The following is a 27,726-nucleotide window of genomic DNA, read 5'->3' on the forward strand; positions in this document are numbered from 1 at the left end:
TAATTCAGAAACTCTCAGTAGTTTAGGTCTTCAGGGCCTTTATTTCAGCCTTTGCGTACAAGACAGAAGCAGGTTGTAATTTAACCTTCAGCCTTTGCGTACAAGACAGAAGCAGGAGGGGAAATACAATTTAACTATGTTATTGCTTGTTTCGCGTTGGATGCGGGTCGGACAATTGTTTTTTAAAACATGAAAAATGTATACATTGTCAAAGTATTTTTTTATTTTCAAGAAAAAATTTGATTATAAACTCAAATATTTAATAATTTAATATATAAAATATTTTTTTTCAAATATCAAGATGATTACATCTCCAACCAACAAGTTAATTCAAATTAATATATTAAATTTATGACTCGATAATAGATCCTATTGACCTTTATAACACCATCTTTTTAAAATTCATTTAATAATATGATAAAAAAAATAGACAATCTCAACATTGAAAACAAATATATTACCTGGACACTTTGTAAATCGCAAGTAGTGATTTTTGAATAAAAATTAATATTGAAATATGATAAAAAAAATAGACAATCTCAATATTAAAAAACAAATATATTACCTAGACACTTTGTAAATCGCAAGTTGTGCTTTTTGAATAAAAATTAATATTAATGTATCTCTATTTTTATTTTATTAAATACAGAATGATGAAATTGAGTAAGGAAAGACAAGACAAATTGATTTGATTTAACCTGAATTAAAGTGATAAACTTGTAATCTGAATAATAAGAATCACATCAATCTAAGTTAACTCATCAAATTCATAATTCAAGTCAATTGGAATAACTCAATAAAAAAAAATAAAAAAATTCTCAAAACCTATTTTTTTAAATAAAAAACATTGTTGAGCAATGAAAGTTGCAAAGAAGATATATGAAAAACCAAAAAAAAAAAAAAAACTTGCATTAACTTTTCAAAATTAAAACTATGGTTATTAAATCAAAAACACCCTATCTTAAAAAACTAAAAAACTCAATTTTCCACCAATTAAATATTAAAAAATAAAATTATAAAAAAAATCAATTATACAAAAGGATTCAAAAAATAATAATTAAAAGAATGAGGATCAAAACATAAATAAAAAGTAATTCTACTTTTTATGAAATGGTGAAATTGAAAATAAAATAAAATAAAATAAATGAAAGGAAAAAAGAGTTAAAAAATTAGGATTGAAATTGAAATAAAAAATAAAAACAAAATTTTGATTGAAATGGTTATATTAAAAAAATCAATTTAACAAAAAAACCCAGAAGGAAAAGAAAAACAATCAAATAAATGAAAATCACTTTGAAAAAAAATAATATATCATATTTTAGGATTAAATAATGTAATTAAAAAATCAAAATTTAATAGAAAAACAAAAAATAAGTAATGACCAACTTTGAAATTTTAAAACATTAGGAACAATCCTGAAATATTGCAAGGGCAACATGGATTTAGAAGGGAGGAGAGAAAAAAGTGAAGGGAAAGAAAGAAATGTTAGCTACAAGCTATACCACAAATAACCACACATGTTATCTTATATATAAAAAAAAAGATGCATCACCACATTTAATGACATGATTAAAGTTGTTTTTTGATTAGCAAGAGGCACTGCACTCGTTGCCTGAAAGACATGAATACCTCATTCACTTGTGCTATCTACCTTTAACAAAATATATATTTTATACTTATGAAAATACTAAATGTTCCTTTAGTAGCTTATTTCAATATTAAAAAAAAAATTGAAATGATAAATTATTCTTGGACTTCAGTTCTTTTCTTTTTTTATTTTAAGATTATTTTAATTGTTTTACTATGTTTTTTTTTTTAAAAAGGCTTCTTACCTCTAAAATATCTAAAAATAACTAACAAACCTTATATAAATACCGAACTACCTCCAGTTGTTAGTTTCAAGATTTTTGGTGGGAAGGCAACAACCATTGCTACGTTGTTCTAATAAATAGTGTCCCTTTCCAAGGATTATTAGCTTGTGTTTAATAATGGTGAATTGTACACGAGCCTTCAGTTACATTTACCTTGAAGGAATGTGAGGGCTGTAATCAATTTAACGAAGTGTCGGTGGTTGTTGAATGTGGTAGGAATTAATTTTTAAAATATTATTTATTAAGAAATATATTAAAATAATATTTTTTATTTTAAAAAAATTATTGTTAATATTAACATAATAAAAAAAAATTGAAATAAATAATAATAATTTTTTAAAAAAATATTTTTAAAATATAAAAACAAATAGGATTTAAATGATGCTGGTTGTAATTTGACATGTGTCACTTCACTTTTTTGGAGAAACAACATAAAGAAAGGAGCCAATTTCAGACTGATAAAATCTGTGTAGAAGGGGTTCGACAAAGACAAATAGACAGCAGGCAATAGACAAATCAAGGCGCGAGCCAGCCAAGCCGGACACAAATAGACTAGACATGCAGAAATTACAGTTGCAAAATGGACAATTATATGCGATACTTGTTTGCTTGCAATTGTTCCTTGCAATGTTTCTTGAATCTGCCAAACTACTAATTATTAGAGTAATGGGTGGGTCCGGGCCGGATCGTAGTCACATATCCTCTGAGAAGCTCCAAAATCATTCCATATTTGATATGGATCGTCCTTTGCTAAGAGTAGAGAGTGATAGGCTGAAGTTTCTGCAGAACAAATGTTCATGGAAAGTTGAGGCTACTCCAGCGCCTAAATTAGCAAGAGAATAATAGCACGTAAGCAAGCTTTAAGAAGCAGTTTAGGGTGTCTTGCAGAACTTGAGTACGCTAAGAATAAAAAAGAAGGCTGAAGAAGATGAAGTTCATAATCCTTTACCCAGAACTAATTAATGGCTGCTTATGCGTCCAGAGTCTTGGCAACTTGCATGGAGTCAACGACAAAAAAAAAATAGTTTTTTGGCTTTCTGTCAATCTAGATAATCGCTGGAGGATGATAACTTCGCTATTGGTGGATCAACGTTAAGAACTAATGCTGAGATCATGAATAATTTTTATTTTATAAAGGTAATCGATCCTTGATGTGATATAAGAGATAACACCTGCCATGAGAACATAAGTGCACTTATATATTTGCGATTCCATTATTGAACATAAATGGGTCTGGGGTTGTTTGCAAATGTTGAGGGGTTTTTTATTGAAGTATTTTTTATTTATAAATATATTAAAATTATTTTTTATTTATTTTTAAAAAATTATTTTTAATATGAACTTATCAAAATAATTTAAAATTAAATTAAATTTTAATAAAACAGTGGTTGCACTTCTCCTACTCTCTTGGGATTTATTGTGCCGTGTCCGCACTGAAAACTCTCTGCATTCCATTTATAAGGTCACATGGAGTCACGTATAGTCGAGTGGGTCCCCTGATGGGGTACATCAAAATTAAGTTGAGAAAAAAAAAAAAAAAAACTGGGTGAGATTCCTAGGCTCAAGATGCTTAGTCATCAACAAGTATTTGAAGACATGTTCAAGAAGGTAGCCAGGCTAAAGCATTGGCCAACATATAAAGGAATATCTTTTTTTCTTTTTTTTTTAATAAGCCAATGGTTCAAGAGTGATGAAGGAAGTGCAAGGCTAGCTGGCAGCTGTCGGACGAGCTCATCCTTCTCTGTGGCCATTTGTCATTAAGCATAAGGCCAGCTAGAAAGGTTATGACATGTGGCTCCGGATTGACAGAATTATGCCACCTGTATATTTATCACTTTCGCACGGATAAAAGTGAAGCTCCGCCCACTAATTTACAATCAAGTGATAAATTAAAACTTTATCGCATTTACAACGTGTACTAAAAAATTAGGTCTACAGCAGCAAGAAAAAATTCCATCCTCGATTTTATTTTTTTCAATTACAGCATTTTATGCCTAAATAAATAAATAATTTTTCAAAATTTGTTAAGAAGAGTCAAGATTCTGCAATAAACACACCAAGTACAAAACAGGTGGAAATACCATAGGCAGTCTAAAATTTGTTGGAAAAAATTTGGTTGAGTCCGTTGACTTTTTTCCCCTTTCTAGTTTTTATAGTTTTTGCAATTTTAATCTTAATTCAAATTATTATTTTTTTACATTTTCAACCTTTAAATTTAGAAAGATGGGACAAAGTTGTCAAAAACATTAAATAAAAATTGTTATTATAATCAAATTATATAAATAAAAAGGATCAATTTTGGTGTCAAGTTTCGTGAGAGAAGGAAGATTCTATTTAGGTATTTTTTAACCATCATTTTTCTTTGAAAGTAGAACAGGATTGAGATAAAAAAAAACTTTTCCCAATCTGATTTTTTATTTTAAATCATTTTTATTATTTTTTATGAATTATTTTTTGAGATTTTAAAGAAGTTTATTATGTGTTTTTAGATATAAATTAGTTGAAATTTGATTTTTAGTTTGAAAAAAAGCCTCAAATTTTTTATCACCACTGTGATAGTAAAGTTGTAGGCATGTTGCATCATCTACAAGAACATGTGACACGTTGTCTGTTCACTTTCTTTGGAGACAAATAAGGTCACTCTTCCTTTAAAAAAAAAAAAGAATTATTTAATGCATGCAGGCATGTGTTGGTAGGCCAATGTGTATGGGCTTTTTAAGGCCGAGATGAGAGGGTTAGATTGAAAGAAGATGGCTTGGCTCGGGTGGGATGAGAATTAGGACCTAATTGAAAAATTATTATCGTACTAGGGATGAAATTGAATGAGTTAAGTGAGACTCGGGGCTTAATTGAAGATTGATTAATGAATTAGGAACCAAGATGGAAAAGGTAAAGGAACAAAAAAGGTTAGTGCGTGCAAAGCACTTGCCGCCATGTAAGAAGCATGGGTTAAACTGTCGTTTCATCCTCATCATCTCTAGATAACACTCGTACAGTTATTTTTCAAGTGCCAACAATGTATTCTCTCTTTATTCTTCCATCTTTTCTCCTTGGATTCATCAATTTGATTTGTTTTTTTCTTTACAACCTTTTATTTTTTTTCATTGTTAGTTTCAGTCCCTTTGATTTAAATTTATTTGAAAATGGAAAATCCAGCCAATTTTCCATACAATCATACGCAAATCCAATGCTAGTGTTTTTTTTATTGCACGAGAAGTTCGCACTGGAAAAATAAAAACAGAATATTAAATTCAATTGTGAAATAGATCAACACAAAATGAACAAATTGAAAAAAAATGTAAAAAAAATAAAAAACCAATTTCTTCACGTGAATCCACTGGGCAATCAAGGACAGAGAGAGTGACTAGAGATGCAACAGTGGATTTCCTAGGAAATTTAGTTTTTCTTTTCCTGCCTTGAATGTTTCGGGTGCCACATGGAAATTTGTTTGTTTTTTTTTTCTAACCTTCTAATTATAAAATTTAAAAGAAGTCGTTACCACTATGAATGTAATGTCAATTTTAAATATAAAATATAAAGGTTGTTATTAGTGATAAACTATATTATATTTTCCAATACTTATCGTAAAACTTCAAAAACCCCTCTTTAATTTCTCAAAGTAGCTTTTTGTAGTATTAAACAAACGAGTGTCCTTTTTTCCCTCGTATGACTATCATTCTTCAGCCCGAGAAGAAACCAGGGATCTTTTTGTAAATCAATTATATATATAAAAAATCAATCTTAGAGCGACGATTTTTTCCCTTGCTGTTATATGTATTTGTAGAATAAATTACAAACTAATCTACGCCATATATTCTCTTAAACATTTCTAAGATCAAATAAGTTATCTGGGTTAAAGTACATAATTAAATAGAGAACAATTGAGTTGAAATACACTAATCATCATGCCCTACCACCATCACAGTTGTGTATCAATTCTTGTGTTGATGATGTCTCTTGATTGTCGTCGTCAAGAATGATTTCCATGTCACTTTCTATTTTATATCTGCGCTGCTCGATCGTGATAAAATATAAGTGAGGAAATACAAGAAATGGTCAAGAAGGGCTTAACTATTTCTCTTCTTTTCTTTATTATGGGGATTTTTCTTTATTTTTTATTAGAAAAGCATCATTTGTACAAACATAGCCTGTAGCTGAGATAGGGAGGCTCGCAGGGATGCCGGCCCTGCAAGCACCCTCTCTTTTAATAATAGTTATACTTTTAATATAAATAGTATAACAACTAAAATTTTAGTTTTTTTTATTTTATTTTCTGCTTCTCTGGTCATAGCCTTCTCAAATTTGTTGTGTTTTGCTGACCAAAATATCTTTATTTTCTTAACATTTATTGTTTTCGAAAAAAGCAAATTTTCCTTTCCTTTTAAATTCTTTCTAGCCTGACAAATTATTTATCATTTTACGAAAACCAACTCTATTCCAGAAATACGTAACCTACCCTTAATTAATTACAATTAATTATACGTGTGAAGGGAGTCTGCCCTTACGATATCTCTTTTTTATTTTTACTATTATCGTTAATTCAGACCATTTTCTTTTATTATCACGCTACACAATTGTCTCTTTGCTTCAGCCCCTCAGGTTCACGACTTGGTTGTTTTATGTCATGCAGTGCAATGTTTGTGTAAGTATATTCTCTCTTCTGCAGTTATATATGCTCTTATTCGTTAAAAATAATCTTTAGACCCTGACATGTCGTAGTTTTGAGTAATATTGTTGATGAATTCAGTGAAGTTGATAATAGAAAGTATCAAGGACAAATGAGAGGTATTTGTGAGTTTTGTTTCATGTTTTAAATATGAGCTTTGAGTGGAGACATGAATGTCTTCATTCCACAGCAGTCATTGTAAAGACCGAAGGCTTCTGAGTTCGATTTTGTTACTGTGAAAAAAATTTCGAGGAGGATCAATTAATTGGTAATGATCTCGTCTTTATTATCCCAAAGGGATAATTATAAATTAAGATAACAACAAATGCTTTCATTCGTTCAAGAATACGATTCGTACAGTGAGACAGTGTAATGATCTCGTCTTTATTATCCCAAAGGGGTAATTATAAATTAAAAGATATCGAGTTGGATAGAATAAGATAACAACAAATCCTTTCATTCGTTCAAGAATACGATTCGTATAGTGAGACAGTCTTTTGAACTTGGATGATTTCCGCCTCGCGGAGACAAAATTTACTATACTAATTCTTTACTGAATTGAATTGTTAAAAAAACTATATATACACAAGTAAAATTATATTTTTTATTATTAAAATAGTTTTTTTTTGTATTAATTTAACAATATGATACAAGTAAAATAACAGAAAAACAGAAAAAAAATGATATATTTTTACTGTATATATAAATTCTAACAAAAATATTTTAAAAAATATAAAATATAAAATGATGATGTTAAAAATAAAAAACCCGAGCTTAAGTTTAACCCGTGTATGCCTAGTCATTATACCTGAGCTCAAATACAAGCATATTTATTTTATTTAAAAAAAAAGATACAGTAAATTAATATTAACTAATATTTTAAGAGGAGTGAATAAAGTATTGTAATTTTTTTTTCACATTACAGGCTTCTTCTTCTTTTTTGTTTTTCTTTTTTTTTGTTCCTGTTTTTTTCTCTTCTTTTTGGGGCTTGCATGTTTTTTTTTTCTTCAAAGATTGTCTTTTTTTTTGTTTTTTAATTATTTTTTAAAATTTTTTAAATATTGAATTGGTTAAAAAATTAGTTTTATATTTTTTTTCTTTAAAATATTTTGGACCACTACAATATTTCCATGTGTGACTTTTTCTATGAATCTTTTTTTTTCAAAATAGTTTTTAACGATTTTGCTTCGTAGTTTTTTTATTTAAAATACTGTGGATTATTATAGTATTTATCCGCATAATTTTTATTTTGCTGCGATGTTTTTCCATATATTTTTTTTAAAAATTATCTTTGTCGAGTTTTTTTTAAATATTAAGTTGGTTGAGAATTCAGCTTTAACTTTTCTCGTGTGTTTTTTTTTTTACAAAATTGTCTTATTTTTTTCAATTTTTTTTATTTTTTTTAGAATTATTTTTATTGATTTTATTTTTTTTAACATGGAGTTGGTTGAAAATCTAACTTCGTAGTTTTTTTAATAAAAAACAATGTGGATTGCTACAGTATTTCCTCACATGTTTTTTTATTTTTTTTTTTTTATATTAAGCTGTTTGAGAATTTAGCTTTGTAGTTTTTTTAAAAACACCGTGAATTACTACAGTGTTCCCTATATGATTTTTTTTCAAAAATATCTTTATTGATTTTATTATTTTTAATATTAAGCTGGTTGAGAATTACAACTGTGAATTTTTTTATGAAATATTATAGATTGCTACAGCATTTTCCAACATGATTTTTATTTTATTTTTTTGTATAATTTTTTCTAGATTTTTCTTAGTTCATTTTATTTTTTAAATATTAATCTGGTTAAAAATTTAACTTTTTATTTTTTTCTTTGAAAATATTGCACATTGTAACAGATTTTTTCTATATATTTGTCTTTGTTTTTCTCATACATCCACAACAAATACACAAACATGCCACAAGCTTGCGGCATCATGCGAACATGGCATTTATTATCATTTATGCATCATCTTCTACAATACTTTTGAGATAGCAATCGGTTAATATTATGTGACAAAAAATATTAAAAAAATGAAAATAAAAACATGTTTAATTCAAAAATAGAGATAAAAACATAAAAATAAATATATTTTTGTAATCATTTTGGAGTGAGTTTTGTGCTCTCAAAACTGGAGGGATGGAAGGGATGTCTCTAGATATAATACTTTTTACTCTTAAAATATTATTGTAAAAAAAATTTAATTTCAAAATTATTTAATATATATATAATTATTATCATAGTATTAAAATCTAATTCGAAAGTCGATCGGTGGCAAAATCTAAGTTATTGGTCAATATTCAAGTCAACATAAAAGTAAGAGTGATTGTTATTATAGTTTAAAACCCCAACTTAAAAGTTGACCTAGATCAAGGCCATGTCACGATCGAGATTGATCGTTGACTTGGTTTTATAAAAAAATAAAAGTAATTATTATTATAATTTTAAAATATAATTTGGGTTAAATCTAGATAAGATCCAGGTCATGTGAAAAATAACTATTATCATGCTTTTAAAATTTGATTTGGGGGCTAATCCAATACAAGACTTAAGTCCCGTATTAGAAATGGCAACCCGTGTAAATGTAATAAAAATAATTGCTATTATATATATATATATGAAAATAATATATCTTTATTTTTTAAAAAATATTTTTAATATCAATACAATAAAATAATTTAAAAATATTATTAAAAAAATTATTTTGTTTTTTTAATTTTTCAAACACCATTTGCAACACAGTAACAAATAAACCCTTACTAGTTCCCTGAAATAGATGAAATCCGAGTGGTCTCCCGGGGGTGTTTGTATTTAATATACGAGGACTCTTTTCTCAAGGGGGGTAAACTTGAAGGCATTACTGTCATCTTGCCTTAAAAGTAATGGTAGATATGACGTCTGAGAGTTTGGTTTGAGTTATTTTTAAAAATATTATTAATTTTAAAAAATATAATTTTTTTATTTTATAAATTATTTTTAATATATCACATCAAAATAATTTTAAAACATAAAAAATCAACATAATTTTTTTTTTTTTTTACATAAAAAATCAACATAATTTTTTTTTTTAAAAAAATACAAAAATAAAGAAGAGGGATTGGAGTTTGGAAGGTGGAAGGCAATAAATATCAAACAGCTGTGAGGAAATGGAGGACGAGGATGCCAGAGAAGGCCCCAAACATTTCTGAAAAATCTCGCCAAAACAAGACCCGCCTCCCTCCCTTGACATAAAAAATGAGACCCGCCTACAGCATGCCTCCACTCCTTGGGTATGGTTTTAAAATTCAAAGCCAACCCCCCAAACCGCAAAACGTAAAATCTCCAAAACCTCAAAAATAAAAACACGCAAAAACGTAACAAGCGCCAAGTCCCCTCTTTTCAAAAACAAAAAACATGGCGCTTCCTCTTACGTTCCCTCTCTCCACCATTACAAAACCTCTCCCTCCTCACAATCACAAGCCCTCGCTCTCTATCTATCTCTCTCTCGCTCACTCCTAATCTAAAAGGAGACTCTTGACTCAGTGAGCGAAGAAGTGTAAAATGAGTTCAATGCCAGAGCAAGAGAACTGCACCCGCGTTACTCGCGCTGCCAAAAAGAGGGCGGCTGCGCTGGCTTCCACGGAGGACCAACCCTTGAATAAGAAGAGGGTTGTGCTGGGAGAGCTGCCCAACTTATCAAACGCCATTGTTTCATCGAATGAGCCCCAGAAGCAGAAAGCAAAAGCAAAGCCAAAGGCAAGGAAGGGGGCTTCAACGAAGAAGGAGGGTGTTCTCAAAGAGGATGTTGACGGGAAACCTGAAGATCCCCAAATGTGTGCACCATATGCTTCTGATATTTATGAGTATCTTCATAAAATGGAGGTAAGGATTGGTTTTATGTGGTCTGAGTAGTGGAAATGTAATTAGGGTTTGTGTTAATTGGGGTTTATTTTTCAGGTGGATCCAAAAAGAAGGCCACTGCCTGATTACATTGAGAAGGTTCAAAAAGATGTGAGTCCTAATATGAGAGGGATTTTGGTGGATTGGTTGGTGGAGGTCGCAGAGGAATACAAGCTTGTCTCTGACACCTTGTATCTTACTGTTTCTTACGTTGACAGATTCTTGTCTTTCAACGTTCTCAGCAGGCAGAGGCTTCAGCTTCTTGGTGTTTCTTCTATGCTCATTGCCTCGTAAGACACGGGATCCCTTGACTTCTGTCCATATTTTTAAGTCTGGTTTGAGTTCTGTTTAATTAATTTATGTATTTTTTTTGTTTCATTTTGTTCTGGCAAGTAGAAAGTATGAAGAAATCAACCCTCCACATGTGGAAGATTTTTGCTACATTACAGATAATACATACACCAAGGAAGAGGTAACTGAATATGCTTATTTTGTTTGTTTGTTTTATGGGTTTAGATCTTCAGTGTTCATGCTCTGGTTTTCTGTTTATCATTTTAATTAATGGCGGTTTATGTGATTGTAAAGGTGGTTAAAATGGAAGCTCATATACTTAAATCTTTGAAATTTGAAATGGGGAATCCTACGATAAAGACATTTCTAAGGTAAGATTTAAAAATGTTTTGATGTAGCTCTTTTTGTCTACCTGCAATTGGTGATTTACATACCATGGAAGGTTCATTGTTTGGAGGGCTGATTTTTGGTATTGTTTGTCATGCTGGTCTTGCAGGAGATTCACTAGGGTTGCTCTAGAGGATTACAAAGTAAGTGTGACCTCATTCTTCTTTATTGAAGGTTAATAGTTTGTATGCTCAGTAATGTGAGGTATTTCTTATTGTTGTTGACTGGTGTAATCTTTGTGCCTTCTGCAGACTTCAAATTTGCAGCTTGAGTTCCTCGGATTCTACCTTGCTGAGTTGAGCTTGTTGGATTACAATTGTGTGAAATTTTTACCTTCTTTGGTGGCTGCTTCTGTTATATTTCTTACGAGATTTCTGATGCGACCCAAGACAAATCCTTGGGTAAGTAATTCCAGGGCTATTAATTTGTATTGGCAGTCATTTTTGGATTGCAGTTTCTAATTTTTGTTCATACAGAGTTCAACCTTGCAACAATACACTGGATACAAGGCAGCTGATCTAAGGGAATGTGTTCTCATCATACATGACTTGTATTTGAGGAGAAGAGGAGGTGGATTGCCAGCTGTAGGAGAAAAATACAAGCAGCATAAGGTATGATTAATTTCTGTCAGAACTACTGAGGATTTTGAGTTGAATTCTCGCACTGTAAAAAGGCATTTTGTTTACATTGAATTTTTCTTCTGGGACAGTTCAAGTGTGTGGCAAACATGCCTTCCCCCCCAGAGTTACCAGCTTTATATTTCGAAGAGGTTTAAATGCAACAGTTGGCCTGTTCATTATATGTTTCTGGTTATGACAAGTGATGGAAATTGCTACCCGCTCAGGAAGCCCTAGAAGTGTGGATTCGTAACACAAACCATGCCATTTTGGATTTGCTATGAAATCTTGATTGATATTGGGATACTACTGGAAGTGAATTGTTGGCCATGTGGAATGAACTGTGGTTCTGATGCTTGGGGACTTTTACCTGGAGTATGAATGGCATTTTTAACACCAGCAGTTGGGTAACTGTGCTATTGCTAACTCTTCTCACTGGTAGAATATTTGAATCTCCTACGGAGGTCTTGTAAATGTTAAAATTTTTGTTTTTGGTTCTGATATTAGATGCTAAATGGCCATTATGAGAACGTGAATTTTCTCTTATGCTGGAGTATCAGAACGGTTTATATCCCATATGCTTCAAAATTGGTAAATATGAAGCCTCACCTTTGTCTCATGAAAGTCAGAGTTATACTAAAATTGTTTTTAAGAGAACAAAACATTAATGGTGCAAAAATGAATGCGCAACGCCCTAATGGCATACTCTGATTACTGCTGAGCAGAGAAGTACTTAACCATTATTACCAAAGCCTAAATCTCAGACTCAATGGTTTTTTCGATATAAACCAGGTGGAGGTGGCTGTTGCGATTCATTTTTGTTATTCCAGCAAAACATCTACTTAAAGGATTTAGACTTTTCATACTCGCACTGTGGCTGCCAGTTACTGGTGATTTAATAAAAATTTGTTAAATAGGAAAGTCTTTTAACATAAGGATTTTCATTGAATTGTGGAAAATAATTTGTAGTGTTAAAGCCGTAGGGATAGGTCAAAGTTAAGCAGCTCTGATGGTTGTATGTGTTCTTATACCATGTGAAAACTACCTGGCCATTCTCCTCTCGTTGCTTCCACGGGCACAATTGCTTTCTGGGTCACCCCAAATCCCTTGCCATCGTTGTTGAATCTTGCTATCCAAGGACCCCATTCCCTACTTGTTTCGTGGACAAGTGAACGGGGCTGACCGCCAAGTGACTGGAATATTGTTTTACCAGCAAGCACACCGATCATTGCCATATGCCTCTCCCACCGGTACCTTTCGATTGCTCCTCTCTCCCTCTTGTGGGCACTCTGGTGCCCACCAAGTGCTTGTGAGCTATAGAACTTTCTCCTGCAGAAGTTGCACGAGAAAACTTTGCTGGCAGTGAATTTTGATTGTGAACCTTGCTCAATATCCATCATGCAGCTGTTCCTGCCAAGACCCAAGTTCAACCGTTCATTGGAATTAACTTCTTCACTATCTCTGGCGTAACCATGGCTAAATGTTTTATCATTCTGGTTGACTGATGGTCCTGTAACTCCTGTTAGTTCAGTGTTCTGAAAAATATCTTAACCGTCTATTGATTTGAAAGGAGGTTAACAAGGAAGTAGCAATGGATATGTGAAGATTTTAATTTTCATGCCCTGCCTTTCTAATGTTTGTTTTCCCTAATACTGCCCGTGCTCCCACGGCTTGTTCTTGGTGGTATCGCAGGGGCATAGTCAGTTATGTCAATATTACCCATGTTAAAGCCGAGCATTCACATGTTGTTTCCTGTCTATATTCCTCCTTTTGCGTTGAACCGGTCTGATTTGAAGCAACTTTATGATTCGAATTTGGCAACCACGCATAAATTCCAACACTGTCATATCATGATCAAAGTTATAACGGTTGCCCGCCATGATTTTTGGTTACTTTCCCCAATGTTTGCTGAATGATCCCGGAGTTTGATTCTGTCCTGGTAGCGTTTTTGACACTTTAATGCACATAATTAATTGGCAGTCCTCAGTTTGCCAACCATCAATCTTTAACTGCTTAGTAATTTATGATCTTGGATTAATATGTTAGTAGAATTTTCAAGTTCTTATTGAAATCACTTGAATCATTGCAAGAGACGCATTGATTAATCAGAGTGGTCGAAGAAGGGAACAGCTAGATGATGCGCAAAGAGACCAATAGTAGCCAAGCTCTAGGAGCACAGAGTTCTGCAGTCTGCACAACTACTTCTGTAGAACTTAAGATCATGCTACTTGTACTTTTTCATCCCTGGAACTTCAATAGAAATTTATTTTTTGCCAGACATGTCAAAGTTGTAGGAAAATTACCATGTATGCAAAACTAACGGATGATTTGTTGATTCTAACCAGGTTTTATTTGCTAATTGCAATGATGAGAGGCGTACAGGGGTATATTTTCTTTGAACTTGAGGAACATTTCGCCTTCCTTCGTCCTAGTGGGCTCGTAAATTTGTCTTGTACAGGGCAAAGTGCATGGAGAACGAACATAGAATCAATAATGTTCCTGAGGAAACAGGAAGAGCCCAATTCTACACTCGCTTTAATATGCCGGTAAGGTGCTGACAATTGAAGCTCCCATTCACAACATGACCTGGGTGGTGGGTGGATTGAGGACTCAGGAGGTTGGAGCAGAGAGTTGTCTAATCGAAACGGTGCCTTATCCACAAACGAAGCAATAACTTTGTTCTGGGTTCAGTGACTATGGCGGAAATTGGGCAGATTCTTTTATATGGAATGCACAAAAACACCATGACTACTATTATATGGTTCTCTATTTTCCCACCCCTTTGCCCCAAACACGTCGTGGCATACCATGAAATCGGCACCTTCTTTGGAAAATCATCATTTGCCTTGGGTGCCAGTGCCACAGCAGCTGCCAAGATTTTGACTGCCGCTATGATTTGCACCAGCAAGTTGAGACATTGCCGAACTGGCATCGCCTTCCTAACTATGCATATTTTCCTCAATACTGCGGGAGATAGCCTAGTGCCATGTGTTTCGGAGAGCAATAGATGTGTAGATTGGCTAGCTAAACACGCCCACCTCCTCTAGTGGGGTGCCTGGAGATTTTATTAGAAAACATGGGCTGGAGTTTCTTTTCCTAAAAATTGTGTTGCGTAATCAGGGGTTGTTTTTGTCTTCCTTCGCATCTGGAAAAGGAAAAGGGATCCAAAACACCAACTGCTACAATGAAAAGTGTTTTGACTATTTTTGTTTGTAGACACGTTTTTTTTTTTAAAAAATATTAGTCAAATAATACAGCTAGGAAATTTTTTACTACAATAGTATAATTTATATATGTTATTATTTATAAACATGAAATTTAATCTTATTATTCTTCGGAATCGTGACATTAAAAAGGTTGTAAATGAACAGAGAAAAAAATTTAAAATTTTTTGTTAAGAAACACCAAAACTCTCATTACATCACTAATATTAGAAAAGATTTGATGAAATAAATTCAATAACACCTCTAGTATGTGTGTGTATATATATATATATAACTGAAATATTTTTATATACATTTATATTTAGATTTGGTTTAAATTAGTTAAAACTAATCAGTTTTGATATTATCTGGTTCGATTTATTTTTACTCTGAACCAGTAAAACCAAAATTTTATGCCCTAATATTCCAGACTAGAGTGAACAAGGAAGATTTTGTAATTCACTGGAGCCAAATGGGATTCTTCGTTGCAATGTAAACAATTCTAACAATAAACACACCAAATCATAAAATCCACAACCCATAATATAATTGCTAGAGAATTATTTGAGAAAAGAAAGGAAGAGCTGAGATTTGTTGGTTCGACAAGTTCTACTTGCACATCACACCTAGCTACGTATATACTGCATGCGTATCAACTACTGTCTAATATTAGGAATTATTTTTCTAGTTTGTGAATTTTTTTTTTTTACTTTGCAATGCAAGTCCAGGAAAAAAACTCGTAGTCCTGTCTTCGCCTTCTTCCGGTCTCTTCACCCTTTTAATGATCGCCTATATATTCTCTAGAACATGGCTACAGAGGCTAAGACCAGGGTTTTGTCTCCGCATAGACTAGAGTAGAAGGCCCCCTCCGCATTTGGTCAATAGTTCCAGACCAATAAAGAGACATGTATATGAGCCCAAAAGTAAAATGGTCCAGCACTGAGAGCTTTAATCAATTCCAGTTGGACCAAAATTCCAGCTTGAAGGGGAGAAGCTATATTTTTCGGTAGTTCTAACCACTTGTAATCCACCACTTGTCGGTAATCATAGCGGCATCCAGTTCTAACCTTAAAATCTAGGAACTTGACTTGAATTCTCGGCAAACTGTATGATGTTTCCAACCCTTTCTTCTTCTTCTTATTACTCCTCAGATTCTTCACTCTGTATTTTCATGCATCAACCAGTTCATTTATAAGGCTATGAACAGCTAGGTTATTGGTTCCAAGTTCAATGGCTTCTCATTGTCAAAGTACTCGTCATGGCAAGCCACCAGTCACGGAGTGACACTAGGGAATCATTGGTCTTATATTACCCAATAGTTTTCTTGCTTTTCTTGTACTCAATCATATTTGATTCCATATATTAAATGGTTATTAAGAAAGAACCGTTGGTGGGTTAAGTTGCGCTTGATTTGACCACTCAGAAACTTGTAATATAAGTAAAGATTATTGTAGGAAATAAGGTCCTTTATATCCTTAAAAAGCTTCGCACATTCTTACCTTTCATTGCTATATAAACTTTGCATGAAGAAGAAAAAAGTGTCTGATTCCACTCCTTTCAAGGTGCCAGCTGATTCTTCTGGCTCTATATGAAGTTGCTATAAATCGGAACCATAGTGACCTTATTTTAGGGACTGAAGGCGAGAACAAAAGCAAAACAGATGGTAAAAAGATATCGTGAAATACAAAGGATATAGGCAAATAGCAAAAAGTTGCTTCGTGAGTTGCGTCCTTTGCTTGCAGGGTGTAGTAAACTCAATAACACACTACATAATCACTTCTTTCCTCCTCCTCGGGTTGCCAAACAAAGCCATTTAACTTTATATCCCACTGCCTTTCTCTATCTAGCTGGTCCCATATCTCGCATTTCTCTCCCTCATTTGAAGCAGCAAACTCTCTTTTTTCACTCTCAGCTAAGATGCCCAAATCATTTATAGGTAGAAAAATGCACTATCAACAGTCCCCTCGAGTCTTTGTGTTGCAGAAGCCAATGGTTATACTTCTTCTTGTATTGTTCGTCTCAGGAGATAGGAAAGAAGAGACAACGGTGAATGTTCATGGCTTGCAAAACCAGCAGCCGCCAAGGAGCACGGAGAAAGAGCAACGTTTAAGGCACTCATTTGATATGTTCTTTTCAAGCAAAAGAAAAGTTCCAAATGCTTCAGACCCTCTTCACAACCGCTGAGCCACGTCTTGCTGTTAGTTTCTCAAGGAGTTACTCTTTGGCCTGTTGGGAAATTGAAGATTAATTTTGTTGCTAGTTCTTGAGAGATTAGAGCTACAAGACGTGAAAGGAAACTTTGAGGGTCATCTACTAGATGCTTCAATCACAATTCTACTAATTAGGCTGCATCTTGTCAATGATGGTGATGTTCGCGGATCATTTGATGCAATTTTCTGCTCGAAAAATGTGTGTGTTTTCAACTTTAGCTGGTCCTCTTGGACTTATGATCCGTATATTTTGTCTCTTGATACCAAGTGTCTGTAAAATATATATGAACCAGTGATCAAGTAACTTGTTCTCCCATGAGTAACTTTTTTGTGAATGTTCTGTTTGTGGGGCCGGTAACTTTTATCCACTCCATCTTTGTCTTTTCTATGCGCGAGGAGTTCCTTTCACAGTTTCTCCTTTTCCCCTCCTTCTCTGGCTTTATTGTCGCGTTTCACTTTTCCCAAGCTTATTGTCTTTTCCCAAGCATAATTCTAAGAGGATTTGATATCGTGATAAAATCAATGGATTCGGTAGTCGTACTCAAAATCTCTGGCTATATGTTTCTTTCAAGCAGGACGCATGCCATGCCATCGATGTCTCAAGGAAAACGACTTCAGTTTTATATGAACGCAAAAGTCAAGGACAACAAGCATTTTGCCCAGACAGAAGCCCATAACGGTAGCCCAAGATTCCCCGAGCCCATTCAAAGAGATAGCTGCGTGCATCTTTAATTTTTCTTTTATTTTGTTACATCTTTAGTAATATGGACTACTAAGATTGTTTTTAATAAATTAAAATATTTTAAATCATAATAATTGATTTAAATACAGTTAAGGACATAAACTCTTTTCATTGATGGTAAGTTATCCACATAAAAACTAAAGATTATTTCAACTAAAATATTTATTATTTTAATCAAGCAAACGAATACCATGTGATTCCCACAAAAATAAAATAAAAAATGCATTATATATATACTTGATTGGCATGGTTGAAAAGGTTGATGTACTAAAATAAAAAAAAGAAAGAGTAAAGTTCTAAGTACTCGATGGAAGAGTTGGTGGACAAGGACTCTAGTTTTTTTGATAAATGTTAAAAAGGGGCAGTTAAGGAGTTTGGTCAAGAAATTCTTGATTTTAAAATTTTAAGAGATCAGTGTGCTTACATGAAAAAATCGAAATTTACTCGATTGAGTAAAGTTGGTATGCTAATTAATAGTGCAACTATCCCTAACCTGTCTATAATTTGCTTACTCATTTCTACTTGTTTATGATGTTTGATTCTGCAAAAGCAAGAGGTTCATTTCGTCATCAGCGCAAAATACTTAATGGGAAAGAAATTATCTTGGGCAGTTCCCATTCCCAACGATGGTTCCTAAAGAGAAATTTGCTCGTGTTCTTTTCGGAGCTTTATGCCACTAATCTTTCGATCCTCCCATTTCAGCTCACTGGGAATTTGCTTGCTGGTGGTTTTCAAATTTTAGAAAGGAGGATAGCTGCGCTCAATTTGATGATTATTTTACCACATTAAATTTACCCAAGTCGCTGTATGAATAATGATCTCTAACATCAAATCCAATGCAGTTATTAAATCTTCAATATCTTTATTTCCATTCAAATAAATGTAAAATGTGAAGATGGTCTCAATGACAATGAACTAAATTATTCTTCACTAACGATTTTTTTTTTTTTTCATTTTTCTTCTGCTAGAAGGACAGACGGGAGACTCTCGTTAAGTTTGAAGTTCGGACTAGTGGCAAGGAACGGGATAGAAATAGAGTGGTGTTGCGCTCTATACTGTATAAAGATGTCCTTGTAGACATGAGATTAAAATAATAAAAAAATAAAATAAAATTTAATCAAATAATATAAATAAAAATAAAAATTTAAAAAAATTGAGTTAACTCTACTAACTTATAAGATTGAGATTAAACTTTTTTTTTAAAAAAACCAAAGTTAAATCAATAAAAAACATAATGAAAAAACCATGAGCCAACACGTGTAAATTTGACTAATCCACACTTAAAATAATCTTGAATAAATAAAAGTAAAAAAAAAAAACTCAAGAGCTAATAATTTAATATTAAATAAAAAAATAAAAAAATAAACTTTTAAAAAACCAAGCCAAACTCATTTAACTCGACTAACTCACGTACCGGGGCATGGGATAGGGATAACTCAACAAAAATAAAAGCATATCAAATCATGAAACTTAATTTTTAAAAACTTAATGTCAATTGATAAAACCGATAAAAAATCAATTTTTAAATAAGACTTTAAAAAAAATCAAAGTAAATTTAGGCTAATTTTTAAAACCCGCAACTTGAGTTATGTAATTGAGATTACCTTATAGAAGAAAGATATAAAAATTAAAAATCACACAAATAAAAATCTTAACAATGAGAATCAAATATTGTACAAAAAAAGTGGCGGGAAATAATTAGGGATTAAATTAGAAATTTAAATAAATAAAGAGAAGGACAAAAAAACATTTAAGAAAATAAGAATCAAAATTAGATATAAAATTAAATTAAATAAAATGCTTAAAAATATAATTGCAAAAAATAATCTAGCAAGGGATTAAAAAAATAGCAATAAAGAGAATAATGACCAAATCAAATATAAAAACGAAATAAAATTAAATATTAATTTAAAAAAACAACAAACTTCAAATAACATCAAAATTAAAACAAATAAAAATAAAAAAATAGGAACCAAATCTCGACATAAATATAAATAAAAATTAGAAACTTGAGGATACAACTGAATTTTTTAAACCTCAATATAGAAATCATAGTCCGGGAGAGAAAATAAAGAGAGAGGAGAAAAAAAATCATCGCTACCAAACCATTGCAAATCATGCCACACATGCTTTTTATTGGCCTCACCACCACTAGGAGCATCGAACGACATGGTGGTTGATCATTTTTGACCATTAGATGACTCCCCATGTCCTTTTAAAATAGTGCAAGGGATGACAATGTGCTGACACTTGTTATACATACTTAAATATTATTTATTTATTTAATAATATTTTAAAATATTAAATTACTAAACAAGGATTCTAAATATTATATATAAAAAAATCATATTACAAACAAAAATACCCTTCTAAGATAGCCTTAGATTTTTTGGAAATCAATGTTAAAACCGTTATTTCATTGTATGAAATATAAAAAGACAAAAAAATCCTTATAAGCAAGTTCAACATTTTCCAACTTCCAAGAGTATTTATATAATTTAACTGTGCAAAGAAAATTAAAAAAATCCCTCTTCAAAAGGCTTGAGTTTTTGGCTTTGAAGAAGAAAGAATAATTTACAAAGTAAATCGACTAAATTATCCTCAATCATGTACAAATGACAATTGGATTCCATAAAAGTAAAAGACAATTTTACCCTCTACACTAGGTAATTGTTTTGTACAAGAAAAAAACAAAGATAATTCACTGTCTAACGTGTCACACTAAAACACATATCTGTTTTAGTGTTTTTTATAATAATAACTATAATGTTGCTTGCAAGCAGAAAACGTCTTTATGCACGTAGTTTTCACTCCTGTGGAATAGTGCAAACGGTGATTGGTGTTCTTTTTAGTGGAACAACAGTGTTTCCTTCTGGTAGAGAAAAAATTTAAGGCCTTTACCTTGTTATCTTCTTCGGGAGCCTCCTGTACATGTTCCCTGCCTTTTTGTGTTTGAAATGGAAAGCTTGTACCATCACCTAGCTCTCCTGTTCTTTCTTTTCGTTGTTGTTAAAATTCTCTTCCGTCACAAGCAAAACCTGCCCCCTAGCCCTTTTGCTCTTCCGATTATCGGCCACCTACACCTCTTTAAGCATCCCCAATCACTACAGACTCTCTCGTCACAATATGGTCCGATCCTGTTCCTCAAATTTGGTTGTAGGTCTACCCTTGTGGTGTCTTCACCATCTGCTGTTGAAGAATGTTTCACCAAGAATGACATAATATTTGCAAACAGACCCCAGTCCATGACTGGGGATCACTTGACCTACAATTATACTGCGTTTGTGTGGGCACCTTATGGTCATCTTTGGCGCAGCCTACGCCGTATTTCTGTGATTGAATTATTCGCATCAAAGAGCCTCCAAAAGTCTTCAACTATTTGCGAGGAAGAAGTTTGCTCCCTGCTTCGCAGATTGTTGAAAGCCAAAAATGGTGTTACAGCGAAGGTGGACTTAAAGTTTTTGTTTTCTCTTCTAACATGTAATGTCATGATGAGACTGGCTGCTGGAAGGCCTTGTATCGATGAGGAAGTTGCTGGTACAAAGGTGGAGAAAAAATTATTTCAAGAATTTAAGGAGAGATTTTCTCCTGGCCTGGGGATGAATATCTGTGATTTTATCCCGATTTTAAGGTTGATTGGTTACAAAGGGCTAGAGAAAAGTGTTAAAAAGCTGCAGAGTACTAGAGATGAGTATTTGCAGCATCTGATAGATGAAATTCGGACGAGGAGAACAAGTTCTTCCTCCAAAACTGCTGAACAATGGAGAAGAGAAGGGAAGAGCTCAGTGATTGGAACTTTCCTGTCTCTGCAAGATTTGGAACCTGAATTTTTGACGGATACAGTTATCAAAAGTGTTCTATTGGTAAGCCGCTTGCATTATTTTTTCTCTATTTTACCACTGGGGAGCGTATTGGTGACTAATCATATTGTTACCGATTCTTACGTTTAGTTCAGTGGTGAGTGAGCTGTGGTGTTGTTTTTTAGACAAAGCATTTAGTGCATCAGGTGCCATTTCTTACAGTTAAGTGTTTTCGTAATCTGAGCCCAATATCCCTGGAATTAATTTAGAAGCAAGGCTTTCGCGAAAGAAATTTACGTAAGGAGTTAAGTAGAAGTCGTTCCGTTGTTTTGGTGGTGGTGACAGTTGAAAATGTTGAGCAGATGCCCCCTCTTTTATCTAAATGTCATAGTTCACACTTGATACCCATCTTTACCCTAGTTCCGCCCAATTAAACTACGAAAAATTTGGTCATAATCGTGCACTAATCTGAAAATTTTCTTGAATCAAACCGTGAAGCTGTTTTCACTGATCACTGATGCATTAGCGTGTAAAATTTTCTTGAATTCAGTACTTACTATTGAGGCAACTCTTGTTTGGCTGGCACTTGGTACCGGAGGTGATGTAACAGCATCATGCGTGATTTTTAAGACCACACGATATGAGTGGTCATGAACCCCTTACCGTCATCTCCATCTACATCTAGCATCATCAGTTGAACTTTTGAATTCCACGCACCATGATTTTTCTTCAATAAACTGCAACATAAATTTGAATAGAAAAAGGAAAAGAATAAAAACCATGACATGGGTGTGTTTTGATATCCAAAAAGGTCTTTAGCTCTCTAAAGGGATGAGAATATTTCAATGCGCAGAAAATTAATTATTGTCAAAACACTAGGAGTAGTGGCCAAGTTCTTAACTCTAACATTGATAAAGCAATGTGTATCAGATGATGTTTGTTGCTGGCACGGAAACATCAGCAGTTACTTTGGAGTGGGCAATGGCACTCCTCTTGAATCATCCCAAAGCAATGCAAAAGCTGAAAGCTGAGATTGATGAGCATGTTGGGCATGGGCGTTTGCTGAACGAGTCAGATATTGTCAAGCTTCCCTACCTTAGGTGCGTCATAAAGGAGACGCTTAGATTATATCCTCCAGCTCCCCTTTTGCTGCCTCATTTTTCATCAGGAGCTTGCACTGTTGGGGGATTTGATATACCGCAAGGCACAACGCTGATGGTGAATGCTTGGGCCATGCATAGAGATCCCAAACTCTGGGAAGAGTCCAATGAATTCAAGCCTGAAAGATTTGAGGCTGGTTTAGGAGAGCAAGAAGGTTTCAAATATATTCCGTTTGGAACAGGGAGGAGAGCTTGCCCAGGTGCTAGCATGGGTTTGCAGATAGTTTCATTTGCCTTAGGTGCTGTCGTCCAGTGCTTTGAGTGGGATAAGGTTGCACCGGCGGAGGACATGAGCCATAGTCCTGGAATTACTTTGTCTAAAGCCAAGCCTTTGGAAGCATTGTGCTGTCCACGCCGTGATTTGACTACCCTCCTGTACCATCCTTAGAGGGGGTTTGAAGGTTCTCTTCTCGCCTGGCATTGGGCTTGAACGTCAGGTGAATGGCCTTTCCCCCACCTTCACAAGGCCGTATTACGTTGATGCTGTCGGCATTCCTTCTGAAAGTTTATCTGTGTGTAATCTGTTCTGTATAAATGCTGATGCTGTTATGGATAACTAGCTATTTAAATGCAATTAGAAGTTATATTATTTTCTCTTATTTGAATGAGTTAAATAATAGTAGTAATAATATATAACAAATTATTTTATAATATCAAGTATTAATATTTTTTTTTATACTTTTGAAGTAAATAGTTATATAAATATTCATATTTTCAAACGTGATTAATCAACTGATTTTTTTATTATTTACTTTTCATTCTCTTTGATTTTTTTACAATTTTTTTATTCTTATTTTTAATATTTTCTATTTTTTTTTCTCAAAACAATATCACATATTTAAGGTTAATTACACTAAAACTCATATAGTTTGATTTTTTATTTTGTTTTGTTTTCATTTTTTTTAAAAATTATATTTTATATTCTCAAACAATAAAATCTTTTAAATTATACAAAAAACCTAAATTATCCCGTACATAATATGTCAAAATCTCTCACTTTTTTCGATCTCTTCTCCTTCCTTCTTCCTTTCTCTCCTCGCCTTTCCTCTCCATCGCCTTTGTGTTTCAATCAAAACCCTAAAACCCTATCGATTAAATAAGAAATCCTTCCCTTCTCTTCACCTCATTTTCCTCAGACCCGTTCTTTCTTTCACTCACTCAAGATCAAAGCAAACAGAGATTCACCAAAGCCTCATATTGATTCAATAGAAGGTAGATTAGGATTAATCAACAGGCTTAGGTGCACGAATCAAAACAAGTAGGCTGATTTAATGATAGTAAAGCAATAAAATGGTGGAAGTTTGTCAATTGTCATGCCCGATTTTATAGTGCCATGTATTCTATCTGAAGAAAAGGCAGGTTCTTAAACCCTACAAAGTTAAGGTCATAGAGCACTCATCTCCATGACAGAAAGAGAGTGGGGGCACATTCCGATTAAGACGAGGGGAATTTGCTTTTTTGGCTAAATTAGCGGAAATTGCAGTGCTATTTAAGGGGAACTTGTTCTATGATAAATAAACGACTCCAAATAAGAAAGGAGGTATGGCTGTGAAGAACAATAAGAGTAAGCATTCAGGTGCTGGTGCTATGACCTTAAAGGTGGAAGATCCTTCTCTGGTTCTAACCACCTTGAATGAAGAGTGGAAGAACAAAATGCAGAACATAACGGAGATGGTGGATTCTAACAAAAAACGGGGGTGGGGGAGAGGTAATTCAAGGCCGAAGAATAAAAAAAGAAGGGCAGCACAAGATGAAAAACTAGAGGCAGCGCTAAGGTGCTAGCGGAGCGTAAAAACAACAATAGTTTCATATAAAGGTCCCTTTTTAGAATGAAAGGATCGGTAAAGTCAAGAAGCAGAGAGAGGCCAAAGATTCTATCATGTAAGAGCACAAGAGGCAAATTTTAGTGGCTTGGTGGAAATATGAGAGAGGATTGGAAGCCATGTCCTCGGTCCTCCAGTATTCAATACAATTATATCGTTAAGAATTGGCATGAAAACATGAATTAAGTCAGGTTAACCATGGCTAAGACCACCTTGCACCTTGGTTTTGCATTAAGCTTCACCTAAATCTGAGGAATAATCTTGGGAGATCAAAGAAGTGACCTTTTTGAAGGTGTCGATTTGTTTTTTGCTCTTGGTTATTTAGGAGTGAAGGAACTCGTTGTGGCTGAAAAGGTATGCAGATCTGCAATAAAATCAACATGGGAAAGGAGAGAACATTGAAGAAGAGAATCCCATCTGGTAGCCTTCAACAAATTAATTTGATTTTTTTTTTAATTTACTCAATCTAGAACTCCATCCTTGGTTTCTTTGTCTAGCCATCAGCAAGTTTAGTGATTAATTGAAAAACAGGTTTTGAAATTACATGTTCTATAACACAAGTGATAATCATATATGTTTTATGATAAAGTTCTAGTATTGATATTGCACTACTCTTTAGTAATTAACTAAATGAAATATAATAATAATATTGTAAATAAATCAATATTTTTTTATTGACAATTTTTTTTGTGCCAGTGAAAGAATGTAAAGTGTTATGAAAATATAAACGGCAGGATGTAAAATATCATTTATAAAAGAAAGGAGGCAAAACAAACGTACCTGATATTTATAATTCTCATCCATAACTTCCAATATTAAATTAACACGTTAAATGAAGGCCTGTCCCAACTTTCATCAAAGATCATAAGCAAACGAACTAGAATGTAGTGGCTCCCGCGCTTTTTGGCCGGCGTATGAGTCGCCGTCAGGTTGCTAAACGTGGCCTTATGCCATGGCGTTCAATTCGCTGCAGAATCTCCCTTTTTAAAGGGTGATGCGAGTTGTCGGAGAGGTTCTAGTTTGGTTGATAACCTCTTCTTTTTCCTTTTCTTTTCCTGGGCATGCCCTCTTATTTTTTAAATCAATTCTTCTATTGATTTATTTTTGCATGGTTTTTTTAATTATTATTTATTTTATTTTAAATAATTTATATAAATAAAAATATCTTTTCATTTTATCTCTTTTTAATGTTTTTATTAGTTAAATTTAATCATTATTCTTTTAATTATTATTTTTTTATCTAGAATAATTCTTAAAGTTAATTTTTTTTACAATTTCATTATTTTTATTTTTTTCATACAAATTATTATCCTTATTGTTTTTATTTTTTTATTTTTTAGTTCAAAAAAATTTATTAATATTTTCTTTTTAATATTTTATATTTCAACATTGAATTTATTAAAAATTAAATTTTTTAATTGAGTTTAGATCAAGTGTCATGAGTTATGAGTTTAGAATATTAACCCAAGTTTAAAAGACTTGTTTGAGTATATTTTTTTTTATCCAAGTTTAAAAGACTTGTTTGAGTATATATTTTTTTTTTATTTAAATTTATAATATAAATTTTATTTTTAAATATTTTTTTGATTAAAAATTGAACTTTATCATATATATATATATATATTTTTTATTTCATAAATTTGATTTGATTTATTTTTCATGTTGTTACTTTGAGATGCTTGCAATCTTTTTTGGTGTCATTATTAAACCTATTATATTGATATTAAAATCCTGAGTTTTTTGGGTTGAAAACTTATGTTTATAATGAAATAATAATGGATTTTTAATAAATTTATTTTATTTTATTCCAAGTATAATATTAGCATTTTATTTTATTTTTTATGGTTAATTATTTTTTTCCCTTATCAAGTTAATAATCCAGATTTCTTATATTTTTTATTTTTTAAAAAGTTCTAAATATTATTTTTTTAAAAAAAAAATTCTATCTAGTCAGATCTAAGGAGAACTGTCAACACCTCTCCTCACCTTACCACCACCCGTAGAAGTTTACACCTCACCACACCACACATTCCTCTCCATATTTCCCACAACCAAACACGACATCATTTTATCACTCGACCCCTCTCCTTCCCATTTCAAACACCCAAATAAAAAAAATGTCCGACTCTGAAACTACAACCACCGTCTCCACCACTGCACCGCCTCCAGAGGACGATTCATCCGCGACGGATACAAAGAAGCAGGCAATAAATGCCATTTCCTTTAGCATCTGGCCACTGACTCAACGTACACGTGACTCAGTAATCACCCGCCTAATCGAGACCTTGTCAACGACTTCCGTTCTCTCCAAGCGCTACGGTACCGTTCCCCATGAAGAGGCCTCCGAAGTCTCCCGCCGCATTGAGGAGGAGGCCTTTTCTGTTGCCACCTCCTCGGCCTCGTCGGAGGATGACGGACTCGAGGTTGTCCAGCTTTACTCTAAGGAAATCAGTAAGCGGATGTTAGAGACCGTCAAGGCTCGGTCTGGATCAAGCGCCAATGGTGATAATAGTGCAGCGAAGACTGTGAGTGCTGATGTGACGCCAACATCAGCGGCGAGCGAGGAGGTTTTAAGTTCTGTTGAGAATGAAGCAGCTGGATCTAATTAGGGGTTTTTAGCTTCAAATTTGGTATGTTTTTAGTGTATTTTTTTCCCTTAAAGTTTGGTGTTTACTATATTGAGATCTGGCTGTATTAACTTATGGATTTTGATGGTGATTACTCGATGATAATAATTTAGTAATAGTATTATCTAGGGTTTATTCTTATTCTTGTAGTTTTTGTGTTTAGTATTTTCTGGTCTCTTTTTTATCATGATATCGGCAATGAATTGAAAATCTAGGTCTCATGAACATGTTCATCATTAATCGTTTTAGATGTATGCGCATATAGCATGTGTGTTTGTATGCACTTGCTTGCTCGTGTTAGGGATTGTATTTAACGGTGGGCTTAATGCTGTTTTATGTATTTAACTGTGGTTTCTTATTGATAAGCCCTTGTCTTTGATTTAAGTGCTCAAATTTGTGGCTTTACGGCTTTTCACTTCTTACCATACTGAATTTCAATTGCAGCATTTTA

General features: G+C 33.1%; 4 protein-coding genes across 4 annotated transcripts; 3 read left to right on the plus strand and 1 right to left on the minus strand.

Moving 5' to 3' along the window:
* The first annotated feature begins 9,889 nt into the window (after nucleotides 1-9,889).
* On the plus strand, nucleotides 9,890-12,306 carry LOC105120589 (putative cyclin-A3-1). The gene is made up of 8 exons (XM_011018845.1): nucleotides 9,890-10,397; nucleotides 10,473-10,705; nucleotides 10,812-10,887; nucleotides 11,001-11,077; nucleotides 11,203-11,236; nucleotides 11,345-11,494; nucleotides 11,570-11,704; nucleotides 11,803-12,306. The coding sequence occupies exons 1-8, from the start codon at nucleotides 10,077-10,079 to the stop codon at nucleotides 11,866-11,868; spliced, it is 1,092 nt and encodes a 363-aa protein (XP_011017147.1). The 5' UTR covers nucleotides 9,890-10,076; the 3' UTR covers nucleotides 11,869-12,306.
* A 429-nt stretch (nucleotides 12,307-12,735) lies between these two features.
* Nucleotides 12,736-14,642, minus strand: LOC105120842 (zinc finger protein 7-like). Its single transcript, XM_011019225.1, has 3 exons — nucleotides 14,518-14,642; nucleotides 13,430-13,550; nucleotides 12,736-13,245 (listed from the first exon to the last, which is right to left on the minus strand). The coding sequence occupies exons 1-3, from the start codon at nucleotides 14,640-14,642 to the stop codon at nucleotides 12,736-12,738; spliced, it is 756 nt and encodes a 251-aa protein (XP_011017527.1).
* A 6,041-nt stretch (nucleotides 14,643-20,683) lies between these two features.
* LOC105120590 (cytochrome P450 81D11-like) lies at nucleotides 20,684-23,424 on the plus strand. The gene is made up of 2 exons (XM_011018846.1): nucleotides 20,684-21,728; nucleotides 22,596-23,424. The coding sequence occupies exons 1-2, from the start codon at nucleotides 20,823-20,825 to the stop codon at nucleotides 23,211-23,213; spliced, it is 1,524 nt and encodes a 507-aa protein (XP_011017148.1). The 5' UTR covers nucleotides 20,684-20,822; the 3' UTR covers nucleotides 23,214-23,424.
* Nucleotides 23,425-26,629: 3,205 nt separating this feature from the next.
* WPP2 (WPP domain protein 2) lies at nucleotides 26,630-27,424 on the plus strand. Its single transcript, XM_011018847.1, has one exon. The coding sequence runs from the start codon at nucleotides 26,766-26,768 to the stop codon at nucleotides 27,255-27,257; it is 492 nt and encodes a 163-aa protein (XP_011017149.1). The 5' UTR covers nucleotides 26,630-26,765; the 3' UTR covers nucleotides 27,258-27,424.
* Nucleotides 27,425-27,726: the final 302 nt, after the last annotated feature.

The sequence above is a fragment of the Populus euphratica genome, unplaced genomic scaffold, assembly GCF_000495115.2.
Source record: "Populus euphratica unplaced genomic scaffold, PopEup_1.0 scaffold6.1, whole genome shotgun sequence".
In the NCBI taxonomy this organism is placed as follows: Eukaryota; Viridiplantae; Streptophyta; class Magnoliopsida; order Malpighiales; family Salicaceae; genus Populus; species Populus euphratica.

What these genes read in the sequence shown, in the direction of transcription:
- LOC105120589 (XM_011018845.1), top strand. Translation starts at nt 10,077, where the DNA reads ATGAGTTCAATGCCAGAGCAAGAGAACTGCACCCGCGTTACTCGCGCT. An exon ending in TCTTCTATGCTCATTGCCTC is followed by an intron (nt 10,706 to 10,811) that starts GTAAGACACGGG and finishes TCTGGCAAGTAG; the next exon opens with AAAGTATGAAGAAATCAACC. An exon ending in GACCCAAGACAAATCCTTGG is followed by an intron (nt 11,495 to 11,569) that starts GTAAGTAATTCC and finishes TTGTTCATACAG; the next exon opens with AGTTCAACCTTGCAACAATA.
- LOC105120842 (XM_011019225.1), bottom strand. Translation starts at nt 14,642, where the DNA reads ATGCCAGTTCGGCAATGTCTCAACTTGCTGGTGCAAATCATAGCGGCA. An exon ending in AAGAAGGTGCCGATTTCATG is followed by an intron (nt 13,551 to 14,517) that starts GTATGCCACGAC and finishes ATGATATGACAG; the next exon opens with TGTTGGAATTTATGCGTGGT. An exon ending in AATGCTCGGCTTTAACATGG is followed by an intron (nt 13,246 to 13,429) that starts GTAATATTGACA and finishes GATATTTTTCAG; the next exon opens with AACACTGAACTAACAGGAGT.
- LOC105120590 (XM_011018846.1), top strand. Translation starts at nt 20,823, where the DNA reads ATGGAAAGCTTGTACCATCACCTAGCTCTCCTGTTCTTTCTTTTCGTT. An exon ending in TTATCAAAAGTGTTCTATTG is followed by an intron (nt 21,729 to 22,595) that starts GTAAGCCGCTTG and finishes AATGTGTATCAG; the next exon opens with ATGATGTTTGTTGCTGGCAC.
- WPP2 (XM_011018847.1), top strand. Translation starts at nt 26,766, where the DNA reads ATGTCCGACTCTGAAACTACAACCACCGTCTCCACCACTGCACCGCCT.